The 14,299-nt window shown below is 40.7% G+C and overlaps 1 protein-coding gene across 1 annotated transcript in view; it reads right to left on the reverse strand.

Annotated features, from left to right (window-relative positions):
- DSCAM (DS cell adhesion molecule) overlaps nt 1-14,299 on the reverse strand; it is a 416,982-nt gene that overhangs the window by 101,593 nt on the left and 301,090 nt on the right. Inside the window, exons 14-16 of the mRNA XM_009283090.1 lie at nt 13,475-13,603; nt 7,759-7,926; nt 3,812-3,882 (exon numbers count right to left, since the gene is read on the reverse strand). Coding sequence (XP_009281365.1) covers nt 3,812-3,882; nt 7,759-7,926; nt 13,475-13,603 — 368 coding nt within the window. The remainder of the gene's footprint in view (nt 1-3,811; nt 3,883-7,758; nt 7,927-13,474; nt 13,604-14,299) is intronic.

A 14,299-nucleotide genomic window follows, 5' to 3' on the forward strand; every position in this document is an offset into this window, starting at 1 on the left:
AAGTAAGTTTTAATCTATGAATTTACTGTTTATCTCACAAAATCCAATATTTGTAAAATAGAGTATCAATGACTTTTGTAAAGTATGATATTTTATAGTTGTGTGCATGTGTATATGCATAAAGAGGAGAAGGAATATTTCCCATGCCTAAATTTAATGGGTTCATTTACCTTGTAAAGTACTACAAGAAAAAATAATTAATATTTCCATGCTCTTTTCTAAATGAGAATTCCTGTCTAATTCCCATTCTCTCTCCACCATTTTAAACTACCAAAAAGTGCTGAGTGTTATTTAAAAATTCAATCTGAAACCCAATGTTCTATGCGGACACATAGAAATGGGATTAAATAGATCACAGACCTATAAAACTTAGCTTAACTAGGATTTTCTAAAAGTGGGCTAAGAGAAACTTTAAAGGAAGATTAATGACTAGCACGCTGCAGAAATAGAACTTAATACCAGATGAAAGATAATTGATGTGTTATTCTCTGTTCCTTTTGCTGTTATTGACACTGTCTGTATTTAAATGAGGTTTACCAACTTTAAATATAACTATATAACTACAGTTCTCAACACAATCACTTTTGTATAATGCCATCATCAGTTTTCATGGCAAAAGCTCCACATGAGTCCAAAATAAAAATGACCAGGTTGTTACTGAGTTTATTTTCTTCCTTTTTGCCTCCATGACAACATAGGATTGATCTCATGGGGTATTTCTTTATTCTTAAGAACTTTCTATTGCACAATGCAATGAGTGCCTTCTGCACAGCCGTGCATCATAGGGACCTACGCAAACTCAGGATTCAGCATGGGACTGAACTATAGTATGTCTGTGGGACCATCTTAAAGTACCTTGTTGAGTAATGCACTAAAACTGCTCTGGCCAGGAGAGAACTGCAATAATTCAAGTGAAGTAAATGGCTCACTCCTGGTTTGGGACTTCTTAATCAGGGGGACTTCTTAATCAGCTGTTACAAATTGTCATTCAGGAAATAATTCTTCCAGTAAAAGTAGGACTACGCAAGCACTAACCTTTCAGAAAGGCAGCTCATTGACTACACCTTTGTCTGCAAAGGAATTTCGAGGTCAGGGAAAACAATTAGGTTTCAACTACATCCAGCACCACAGAGAAACTTAGCACCCATCAGATGAGCTAACCTACCAGCAGATAAAGCAATGACTGCAAATCAAGGCAAAGAGTTTTCAAGCTGAGCACACACGGGCTTGACAGCACAAAGATCACAATGAGCAGAATTTCAGTGAAGTGCCAGTGGTGCCTTTTGCTGTCCGTCCTTTCATAGGCAGACCTCCAGAGTTTCTGCTGCTTGCAAAACAGCACCTCATGGGGTCTTGTGGTATGATGGGGCCATAGGCTACCTCTGGCTAGAGCCAGCAACACCTTCCTAGCACTTTGCTAGAGGACACTGCTACAATGCCCCTCGTGCTGCTTGACCACGTCAGATGCTGCTGGGCAATAAATTAACAGCTTTAACAGATTTAACAGAGACTGGGTCTATAGGAATAATATTTTGAAGGTTCACAGGAGACTGCGTATTCATTGGAGACTGGGTGTACAGTCTGGCAGCGCAGTCCACAGCAAACTCCAAATGGCTAGCCGGCATCTGCACAGTCCGTGGCACCAGGATCACCTGGGGGTGCACAGTTCTGGGAGCATGGACCCACCTTTCCTGGTCTGTATATATGCTGCATGGGTACAAGCAGATATTTCCAAGGTCACAGGTAGCTCACACCTTAAGTTCACTCCAGTTGTGAAAACCCATCTCTACACTCAGCTCACGAGACTTGCCAGGGCAATGGAGTATATATTCAATACATAACTCATTTCTGTGATGATTTTGTTTTGTTAGATGCTGATCATTACTCGACAAGTATCCACAAATCAAATTCCAAATGTGATCTTGAGAATACAACTCCAGCTGCTCATTTGATATGCTTCTACTCCCCAGACAATACCTAGAGATCAGGACACTAAGTTGCACCTCAAGTGTCCTGGAAGTACAAATTGAACCATATTTTAGACAATGTTATTGAAATGTAGGTGTGGGAATTTTGTTTGTCCTGTAGCTGCCTGCACACATCTGCATCTATAAAATTTAATGGCAAATCTTCAGAGTCACAAATGGCAGCTATAAACTCCAGCAGTGAACCAATGGTGCCTATCTTCTCTTGTTGCTTTTGAAAATATCCCCCAAAGTGAACTTTAAAAAAGTAAGCAAAGCCTTTCAATCTGCCTACGCATACATCCATAAAAACAAGTTCATGCATAGAAGCTTGGAGGTTATAGTTGACTAGATCTGATGGCAGTCACACTTCTTGAGTGCTTTAAAAAGAAACAACCCATTAAGCATTTGTTTCAGTTGTTGAGAATCACTGTACACTCTTCATTGCTTCAATAGCTACTTCCTTTGCTCTACTGACTGTATGTTGCATTTAAATCCATGCTTCATGTATGCCTTTTATAAGTGTATTGTTGTGTTTCACTTCAACCACGAGGTAAGCCTGTGGCTAGTGACCACATGCCTTTCGTTTTTGGAAATCATTTGATGAAAACCAATGCTGATATAAATTTAAGATGTGGATGAGATCCAAGAATCAGCACTGTATTTGTGACCCGTGCATAAGAGGTCTGATAAAGACTACTGCCTTTGAAGCTTAATACTGAAATGTCTCATCGAAACAGAATTTTTAATGCACCATTTGTGAAACACCATTGAACTACTCAAAAAATCTTGACAGCTGAGGTCCCTCTGTACTAGTTGGACATCTCCATAGTTGTATGTCCACCTACACTGCGTATACGGAGATCATGCACTGTAGAAACCTGTCTTTTCAGAAACCGACTCAAAACTAACACAGGATCGTGTGTTAGTTATTTATATGGTTAATAAGCAGCAGCTCACTGCTACTATTCTGACTTTCTGGATGGTCCATATAATGGGGCAAAAGACACATCATCCACATTTGCAGGACTAATTAACATCACTATAAAAATTAGTTACTATTATGCCACCATCCCACTCCAGCACTTAGTACTCAGAATTTTAAATATATGGAATTATCAATACAATTTGGAAACTGCCATTCATATTGAGATTACACTACTGTAATTAGATAGCTTTATTCTGTCCGCTACAATGTAGAAGCAGTATATATCACAAAACCATTTAAAACATGGTTTAAGTACCTCTGATATCATACCAAAAGCATTTAAAACATTCTGCCATTATCAAAACACTGGGCAAAACCTAGAAAAAATGAATTGAGTCACAAGACATGCCAGATTTTTAAATAATATCAGTTGCTGGTATTTTTAAATCAGTTGCTCTGATTCATCAATTCTCATGGACTATATTGAGACACTATACTGCTCTCTCTGTGCCGACATGCCTTCAGTAAGGCTCTGTCCCAAAGTCCATCGCAATGGGGAAAAAATCCCATTGGCTCCAATGGTTTGGGGAAATTTTGCCCAAAACCACAGTGAAATTCTGTGAGTGCTCATTTTCCAAGCACGTAGCCTTATCGCTGAAATCAGAAGGAAGTAGGAAATGTTCTCGCTGTCAGCACAGGCAAGCGGCTGCTGCTATTACTCTCCAATGGAAGGTTCTTTCTTTGCATAATGCACCACTCTTAATGGCAAATGTTTTAAGATTTGTCGGCAAAGGCATCTGCAAGGTCTCTCCCAAATTAAATAAAATCCACAGTTGTTAAAAAACTCCCCTCAGTGGAACCTCTTTGAATGCACCAAAATACTGTCAGAGTCTACATTCTTGGATGTGTGAGTATTTACCTTCCAGGTGACCCTAATGCTTTGTGAAGATATAGGCTCAAGCTGGACATCCTGAGGTGGACCATCAGGAGCTGGAAAGAGAGAAGGGAGATGCATCAAAACCGGCCCTCACAGCCCACAGAATTCAGGGCTTCACATAGCATGTCACCATCGTAACACACCAGCATCACTGAGATTTGGACTGATTCAATGTCATATGGAAAACTGAAGATACCACTTCATCAAACAAAACCAGAGCCTAGCATCTTCCTTATTCAGGCGCCATCTCTGGCCAACAGTGAAATACAACACATGCCAAAACATAGCAACGCGGTAAATAAAATAAGAGTGAATAATAGTGACTTTTCTTGTTTAGTGATACTCTCACAATGCTGTTTCTGGTTTATAAATAGGCAAGACATATTTTCAGCAGTCAGAACCCTGTGGGCGATAGAAAGACAGCAGAACCCCTTTGAAAGCAGGTGAGACAGGAGCTCCTCATCCAGCCTTCATCATGTTGCACACTTTCCAGTGGGAACCCCTTTGCTCATGACTGAGCACATTCAGCCAAATACCAAATATTTTATACACAAAAACCTGTGCTCTTTACCCTCTCCCCTTCCCCGGTGTAAGTATTCCAACCTGGAAATCAGACAAAAATTAACTGCCACATGGAAAAAGCACGCTGCAGCTCCTGCCTGAGTCAGTTTCATTTATTATCGATACACTACCAAGGGCGTGCATGACGCTTTAAAAGCGAATGAAAAAAGAAGACCCTGAGTCTAGGGGAACCTACTTGTCAGCTGGGCAGTAGATCAAGGATCGGCTGGGATTGAACGGGGAGATGTGAAGTAAATTGCTTACTCAGCGAGGTAAATCATTGTAAAAGAAAGATCTGAAGAAAGGAATGGAGTCATCTCAAGCTGCTGTAGAGGGTTCCCTTGATGCAGAATATGGCCTCAGTAAAAGGTATTAAATTAAGTTTAATAGCATGACAAAGGAAGTAAAGCAATAAAAAGGGTGAGATGGGGCTGATAGAGGTGGAGCAGCAGTAAATGACAGCTGTGGTGAAAGGAACCAGAACATTTTGATTTAACTGATGAAAGCAGAGAGACCCAGAATACAGCCTGTAATATGTTTAAGTTATTAAATATGCCCTATTCTGTGCCATTCTTGACTGTCCTTCATATGGGAAATTTCCAAAGGTTGAAAGAACTTTATTTTCATTCCTCTTGCATTAATGTACAGGAAGGAGAAGAGGAAGAAGTCCACTGGCAAAAATGAGATCTCTATGAATTTTTTGAATCCTGTCCTTTATTCTGTCCCCCTGTTGACAAACATGAATGCCAGGTACATTATAATGTAGTGGAATTTGAGCAAAGCATTTGATCCTAAAAATGGGTTTTAAAATATGCTCCTTAAAATCTTGACTTTTCCTTGGAAGACACCAAAAGTTTTTACAGACCTGAGTAGTTAACTGTTCCCAGCATACCATGGTGAAATGTTAAATAAGAAGTCATTTATTTTACATACTTAATGTCATACAGAGTTTGTGGCAAAGACATAAAGAAAACCCAGATATCCCAGCTTCCTCTATTGATTTCAGTATTAAACAACAGCCATAATGCTTTTTTTTTCTGACAAGCATTAGTGCAAGTGCGTACTTGCAGTCTATTTTCCAACACAGGACCTAACTGTGGTTGTATTGAGGGAAAGATGTGGTCTGTAAGCTCTGAAATCATGCCATTCTTGACTATCCTTTTGCCACAAAGACCCTTTACAGTTTTCTTTCTAATAGCTAGTGCTGGCCAACCCAGGTCACTGTAATATGTGGTATGTAACCTGTGCCCCCTTGCCAACAGCATGGGTTTTTCATATCGTCTTTCTTGGACCTTTATTCTGTTCTCCTGTTCTCCATTTCCTATTGTAAAAGCAGAGAACAGAAGTAAACAGCGATCAAAAAATGATGCTCTTGTACATTGCACACCACCTGAAATCAAAACCCAGGAGACAAGCATCACATACTCTGCCTAAGCCTGACCTCCTCTCTTCCAATTGTTCCCTAGGTAGATCAGTGACTTTTGAATACAGTTCCACACTGCTGGTCTTTTTCTCTAAATAGACGGCTCCTCAAAAGACAGCAACAAAAGGATCAATTATTCTGAAACTTGGTAACAAAGAACTGAATAAAACGTGATATTAAGGTTCCACCCTGTTCATGGGGAAGCTGTTTTTTTATTTCAAGGCCAGCTGCTGATCCTGACAACTTAATTATCAGTCAGGAAAAACTCCGCAAGTAAGAAATATTCTAAGCACGGGGGAATAAGAGAGAAAGAGAGAGTAGATCCAAGAATCACCCCTCTACTTTGATGTATATGCACAAGGAAGGATGGGCATTTTGGGGACACAGATGATACTGACCGGAAGAATGTTTTCTCTAGGGATTTCACATTTTCATTGAACAAAGGAAGAGAAAAACCCTGATCAAATGATAAATATTTTGCAAACAAACTATTCACCATTGATAAAGCTGTTCATTGAAGGCTCATAAAAATGTGAATACTCTTCACTCCTGTCCTTCCACTAGGATGAAAAAGACACCTGATAAAAAAAGAAATGCAGTTCATGTTGTCTCCTGCTTACTCTACTTTGTGCTGTGAGCCCTTGTGTCCTGTTCTTATTCAAAAAGTCCCTCGGAACCAAAAACATGTTCTCCTGACAAGGAGTATATTTTCACTGTACTAAATTTACCCACGGAGAAAATGAGTGAGAATTACGCAGTTGTATTCAGATGAGCTGTACTGAAAATTGGTCACCGAGTGTTTAAAGTCTAGACCAACATGAATCTTGAAAAAGAAGTAGGATTTTCACTGCCAGGACACTGTCACCCAGATACTTGCATTCTGGTTTTCCTCTCAAAATCCCCAGAGAAGGAAGCATTGCTGACTTAGGATAAGATAGCAGGAAAAAGAAAATTAGCAAGATAAAGATGTGTTTTCAAATACAAATGAGCAAGCTCCTGTCTGGTCAAGACTTTTCAGAGTAACTCCACCCAGTTTCAGAGGGTTAAGGGTGTTGAAGTTGCTTGTGTCACTCTCAACTGTACACCTTTGTACATTACCTATAATTGCAACGTATACCTGGCAGAAGTATTTACGGATATTCAGCATTTTCATTCCTAAATGCTGAAATAGAGAGCTGTAGCCCTCTGCTTTTCACCCACAAGTCTTTTTCAGTCACATGTAACATGTAGGCCTTGGAATGTGGTAGCATGCACAAGGCTGTGCTGTCCTTATCCATCTGCCACTTCTGCTAGCTCTGAGAAATGAAAATAAGACGGCACTGGAAGGCAGCAATTTGAGTGCAGAAAAGAGTGGCTCCAGCCATCAAAGTGAAAACGCCCGCATAGCCCTCCTACTACAGAAACCTGTAGCAATGTAGAAGAATACATGGAAACAAAGAACAGGGGGATGACACTAATTAATGACAGCCAACTGACTTGTACAGTAATCAGAAAACTAAATGGTGTGTGGGGTAGCGGACGGAATACCAAAGAAAGATATGATTCACGTAGATCTATGTTCTCAAATGGGGGTAGCTTAAATTAGTTACCTATACTAATACTTGGGCATCTAAGGAAAGCCACAAGACCCACAGGGGAGGAATCACCACTAAAAATAGGATGTTGTTGATTGAGTTAGCTAACTGTAGATACAGGTGTGCCATTTCCAGTACCCCAGGCTGAAAATTTGGAGCACAGTGTCTTTTTTGACCACTAGATGCCACTGAACGGCTTTAATTACAGGCCTCCACGATGAAGTTGCAAAAGTCACAATGTTTTATGGGAACAATTCAGTATTTATTTTGATGCACCTGCAGCAACATAAGCAGCATTTCAAGTAAAGGTTCCTCACATCAAAGAACAATAATTCCCAGCACGATTTAGATGCTACAAAACCAGATCATACCTGCTTCATCGGTAGTGATGGTGAGCTCATTGCTGGCCTCACTCTTGCCGATGCGATTCTTGGCATACATGCGAATGTTGTAAGTTGAGGAAGGGTGGAGGTCAATGATAGTGGCTTGGTTTAGCTGAGGGGAAACATCTTTGGTTCTCTGAACAGAATCCCAAGAGTCTATTTAATAAGAGATTAAAATAAAACAGGCAAATAAAAGATGATGTTAACATCGCTAACACAAGCATGCAGCTAAACCGTGTCACAGAGCGGAATATTACCATTGCTGAATTAACCCAGGTAACACCTGCTACTACAAGCAAATCGAGTGATCGCCTTCCTTGACAGCACTCCTGACTACTCCAAGTGTGGTGCTGTGAATAATGGGATCTCAGCCCCAGGGTCACCAGCAAATCCAAGGAAATAGATACGCCTTTGACTTTTTTTGAGGGGGTGGTGAGAGCAGCAAAGATTCCCCGGCTTTGTGTGCGTGCGTGTGTGTGTACATATTGGTTTTTTACCATTGCTACATTGGAACAACTGTGATGGGAGCTGCTGCCCCACAGGAGTCCTCACTCAGAGCAAAGGTTGGTTGTGCTCCAAAATGGGGGGAAAGGGAGTTAATAAACAGGAATGGAGGGCCCTTAGACTAGCAGAGATCAGGCAGAAAGTTTGATTCCAAATTGCAGGAGCTCAGATCACAGGTGAACAGTGAGCACGAGCTTGGAGTACTTAGACACGGGGCTCAGCGCCCTCCAGGACCGATGCTATTTCCCTGACTCATGTTAGGATGCAGGAGCAGTTTAATACGAGGGAAATGTAGAACCCTCTTAGCTCTTTGCATATATCTGCAAAAGGAGGAGCACATTGTTATTATTCATGCTTACTATTAATCTGCCTGCTATGTTTTTAATAAATTCTCTGGGCATATAATAGGAAAAAGGATGGAAATTGGCTAAACACAGTAACCCCTCCTTTTCATCCAAGCATTCAATTGCTGCAAACAAAATAATAGAATCTATCTCTTTAAAGCATCTTGATGTCTTTTATGACTTGCCATCCTTCATTTCTTTCTTACTGCAGGCGATGTTCCTCCTTTAACCTCTGCAGCATCCTATGGGGGATGTCACTGGAGGCTCTACAGGAATGTTTTACAGTATGGGTCACTGTAGGCAGGATCGCAGAAAGCTCAGCAGATAAGAAAGACTAGTTTAAAAATAGAAAGCTCACTCAGATACAAAATATTTGCACATACTGTATAAATTCTTTTATATGAGCTTGCTAAAAGAAGCACAAGTTGTCACAATGACATCTGCAGCTTGGCTGGTTACAGGGCCTGTTTGCTTGTCCATGTGGCTTTGTTTACCCAGAAAACATTTAGGAATCAGACATTTAAGTGCTAGCCAAATTCACTTGAATGTATTTTTCCTTGGTAACTGAGTTTGTCACAGCTTCCTCTGTAGGATACTTTCAGAAGCTGTAAAGCAGTTACCTGCAGGCAGCGCTGCTACAACTTGCTTTCAGTTTGCTGTAACTTCACAGAATTTCTTAAACTTTACAGAATTTCAACCAGCAGTTACACTCCATTGTGTTCAACGTTATACAAGCACAGAAGGGGACTCTGTCTGTTCAGTGTACCACGCCAACAGGAAAGGAATTTAAAAGAAAAGACCTGCTTGGTATGGAGAATATGTTAAATTTCCCTTGAGGATGATGAGAATTTATTTTAATATAGTCCCTCTATTATCAAATTGCTTACGTTTTTCACTTGGTTGTTTGAAATACTGACCTCTGAGTGGTAGGACTCTGTAGTGCATATTGGCTGCTGAAATCAAATTAGCAAATTTGAAAAATTCTTGTGACTCTTAGTAGATTAAGCAATGAGACACCATGGAGAAAGAGAGAGATGAAAACTCACAGTCTTCTGTACTTCTGAACGTAGGTTTCCAGTGTTTATTTATGACTAACGCATGGACTTCAGGAGTATATTTTGATACATGTATCCCCTTTTTGAAGGGTAAAATAAACCAACCAAACCAATCCCTCTAAACTGAGTCAGTCCAGGGAGAAATTAATCAATTTCTCACCAAAACTGTTTTCAGTTTTAAAAAATTTAAAGTGTTAATAAGAAGAAAAGAACAGTTAATATTGTTTTCTTTTGGCAAACCCTAAAAATATTTGCTTGCGTCCATGTGGTATGTAATTGAGTGAGGTATTGACTCTTGGCTCTTCTGGTTTTTATTGATGTTGCAGAGTGCTCTAAAATCCGCTTGCCTAGAAAGACTGAAAAAGCACAGAAAACAAGCAGCAATGGGCTAGCAAAAAAAAAAAAAAAAAAGTTAAAAGAATGAGTGGAATTTTTAGGTATTCTTTATTCCACTCACAAAACGTTACACCCAGGCATTTCTCAGTGTCGTATAAAATGCGCGCTGACACAATGCTCGATGAAAAATTTACGATTTTGTGAAAACCAGCAGCTTTCCACCCGTTCCTAAGATGAAGAGGGAAGCTTTGGGATTACTCTGTGGCAGACAGTTAGGGCCCATTGGCTGCGCCTCAAGGCCGATTTCGGGAAGCGGCCGCCCGCTCCCAGCCCCGGGCCGGCGCTGCCACCCGGTGGCTGCTGCCGGTGCTGCGCACAGCCGCCCCCCCGCCCGGCCCGGGCCCGGCGCTGCCACCCGGTGGCTGCTGCCGGTGCTGCGCACAGCCGCCGCGCCCGCTTGGGCGCCCCGCTCCGCCCTTGGCAGATTTGGGGGGGGGAACCCCCCAGCTCTGCGAAGGCACCTGCGTCCTGAAGGATGCCGAGTTCACACGTGAGCACAAGAAAGCGCAAAGCACAGTCCTCTCCCTTCAGGTCAGGCCTTAAGCGCAACTGATGTTCAGTTTGCCCCTCAGCTTTCCTAATGACATAAAAAAATAAAAAGGATGAGGAGAGAGGCACAAAGAAGGACCCACATACCTGTTCCTATCTGCAGACCTTTTTGTACACCTCCGATGGAAAAGTCTGATGGCTACACATCAGTGGTTTCAACAAAGGGCCGGGTCTGAGTGCCACAGGTACACTGCCGTACAGACAGGCATTGTATCTGAGCACTGGCACAGCCTGAAATGCTGAGCTCCCGCTATTCAGGTTGCTCCTGCATGGCAACTGGACCCTACAGGTGCCACCTACCCATGTGACAGGCAAGTCCATGCTCCTTCTAGGGGGTAACTAATGCGTCTTTTTTGTCTGATGGCACGGCAGGGGTAGATAGGATACATGAGGGCAGCACCGTATAGGGAAGTCCATGCATGATATGTGGTCACCTGCGCGTTCTCTGAAACTGAAAGGTTCTGCACTTTTCCTTCTTGAGAAGCCTAGATGACGCGTCCTGCTGTAAACCTGTTTCTGAGTCCTCAGGGTAAGCAACATAGGTGGAAAATTCTCACTAAACACAGCTGTGCAGTTTACAGCTTTACTTTGGCCTTGGCAGGATGTTCCCTGAGCTTTCCATCTGGATTGTGAACGTTTTACCTAAGTTTTCTTCTGTCCCTTTAATATCTGGAAACTGTGAGAAGTTTTCTTAATTCCCTCTTCTTTGTTCTAGCTTCCCCCAACTACCCTGTGCAAGTTCTTCAGTAACCATCTTTGGTGTTTCATCTTCTTGACGGTTTAATTAATGACAAAAATCATGTGCAAGAATTCAGAAACCTGATCCTAGTTTCTCCAAACGTTCACCCTCAGATTCTAAAAAAGGATGTTTCTGTTGTTTGCAGTGACATGAAGGTAATCTGCTTTTTTTTAGGACATGACCTCCAGTATTTGTCTTCATATACAAAGAAATATTTTCTCTAACAGCAATTCTGCCACCCACTATTTTTTCTTTCTTTCAATTTTTTAACCTTTATCACTGTATTGTGTCTTGATGTTTTCATCCAATCTGATGGTGCCTCATTTGCTGTCTTGCTATTGATTTATCATGCCATATTACAGGGAGATAATTTTGCAACGCAAGTTCCCAGCGACTATCACTTAATCTTTGCCTGCATTCTGCATTATCACTTGAAAACATTGAACTGTTAGAAAACCTAACAAAGATGTTTCAGAGCTCTGAAGTCCCTTTCCACCACTGCTTCAAAGGAAGCAGCTCAGTCTTCCTAGATGGGGTTATGCCGAGTTACAGGATTCAGCAGTACAGGTGATGTTTTAGGGTGAGAAAGGAGCCTGTCAGGCAAGAATGACTTTCAAAAACTGTTCTGGAGCAGCTGGAAAGAATGGAAAAGAATCAAAAAGAAAACAAAGCCCAGAAACTTTTAGGTACACATGTCCCTTGAAGGCATCCTTGCCTAGTCTACATCTCCAAAGCTGTGATTCCTGACCACAGCCTCAGTGGAGAATTTTCACTTGCAATCTTTCAGGTACCGTGCTCACCTGTACATTAACAATTTCATTTACAAAGCCAATGCAAAAACGGTGACTGATGAGGTAGTAATGAAAGCATCACAACATTTTTGCCTAAGTAAGTAAAACACAAAGGAAATACACAATGCAGACAAATGAAGAATAGTAAAGATGGTTAGTAGAATAATTAAAAAAAAAATTAGCAAATTTTAAAATTTTATGCACAAGTACATTTTTACATCTCAGAACTAAAGGGAGAAGACTATAAATGTACTATAGTTGCTTTGATGAATGGAGTGTTTCACCGATAAGCACACATAGAGCATTCCTATTAGTGGACTACGTCCCCTTACAAACAGTGCAACAAACTCCAACATAAAATAGTACAATATAATTTCTCAGTGTCTTTTTAATTGTGCTTGAAATATGAAAACATTGTTCCATTGCAATTTCCTTTCTAATCCCTTCTCAAATCATGACTCAGGGACAGTGCTTAACAATGTGCCTAATTTTAAGTATGATTTTAGATTACAAACACAGTTCCAACGCACCTTGAATGTTTTTAGATTTCAATAGACAGTGAATATTTGGGGGGCTTAATACACACAGGAAGAGGGATATTTTCCTGACTTAGGGGGTTGCATTGGTTTTTTTTAACTACTCACCTCATTCATCTTACTAGACATTCATTGATGTGACTGCATGGTGACCTAGCAGAAAGGTATCTGCTCACATTGGCCTGCCAGTATGTGCCACTGATCTTATCCTTTAGAGTATTTCCAGTATGTTGCTGAAAACTCTGCATGGTCCTTCAGCAAACTACCACACAGCTTTCTTCGTCTAGAAATTCTCATAACTACCCTTTTTCACTGCCAACTTTCCAGGGAAGATGCCCATGTACTCATATATCAATAGAAAATAACTTCTAAAAATCAGCACTACAGGAAAAGATAATTTGTAAAGGCAGGTATTTTTTCTATAGGAAAAAACAGAAAATGAAAAGAAAAAAAAATCCAAATGGAGAAAAGATAAGAACAGGGACCAAGAATCAGCTAGGAAAACCATCATATCAGCTATCACCTAGAATGGCTTGTTTTACAACAAAAAATTTTCCTCTTACATGTAGGTTTCTCTGGTAAAAGGGAAAAGCAGCAATTACTAAACTTAACGTCCTTACCTCAGAAAAAAGAGACAACAAATGAAGATAAATCTTACTGTGGAAGATCAAATAAACCATGGTAAAAATTTCCATCAGGCAGTTTCAATTTATGAATTCTCTTTTATGATACAAATTCAGTGATGAATGACTAGCGATGGGGATTACTTCAGAGGAAGAGTATTTCTTACCCGACTTGTTCTTGCACTCGATATCATAGCCAGTGATTGGGCTGTTCCCATCAAATCCCATGGTCCATCTGAGGGCAATACTGCGCGCTCTCACCTCTCGGATTTCTATTTCAGGGGGGTCGGGGGGCTCTGAGTAAACACACACACACAGTTTTAGTCAGAAGAAAGCCCGTATTCTTAACAAGATAACATTAATGAGTGTGGCACTGGCATAGCTTACTGGTGGTAAGCTCTCATGGCATTTTCTCCAGTCACTCATTAGTACCTTCAGCCAGTTAATCCCCTGCTGAAGAATACTCAACAGAGGGAAGAAAAGTTGCTTTTCAACTAGGAGTCACTGATGTAATCTTGAATACTGACTTTTGTTTAACCTTCTTATATGCAACATGGAGTTGCATTTCCTTAAAAGCACTCCAGATTGGACTACTCATGCTAGAAAATATTTTTGCCTAGAACACCATGTTTCACTGATATTTCTACAGTTTTTACACAAAAGGTGATGGTAGAAATATGAATACTAAACTTAAAAGTGCTAGATTTGGTGGGGGGAGGGAGTAAAATTTCTATCTCTTTGAATATGTTTAAAAGTCTTCATTTAATAACAGAATAATTTGATAACAGTATAAAATTACACTAAAGTCTCTTTCTGCCTCTAGAGTTAAGGATGTAAATAAGCTGCATTTATGCTCATTCTAATGCCCCTTTAAATTGTCACGGCAGTTTAAATGAGCAGTGGTGTAACTGAGAACCTGTCCCCAAACTCCACCTGAGTTTTTTGACAGGGCTGCCTTAGGCATTCACTGAAATCTGCTGTTACTTGAAATC

The sequence above is a fragment of the Aptenodytes forsteri genome, unplaced genomic scaffold (assembly GCF_000699145.1).
Source record: "Aptenodytes forsteri isolate BGI_AS27 unplaced genomic scaffold, ASM69914v1 Scaffold2, whole genome shotgun sequence".
NCBI classification, from domain to species: Eukaryota; Metazoa; Chordata; class Aves; order Sphenisciformes; family Spheniscidae; genus Aptenodytes; species Aptenodytes forsteri.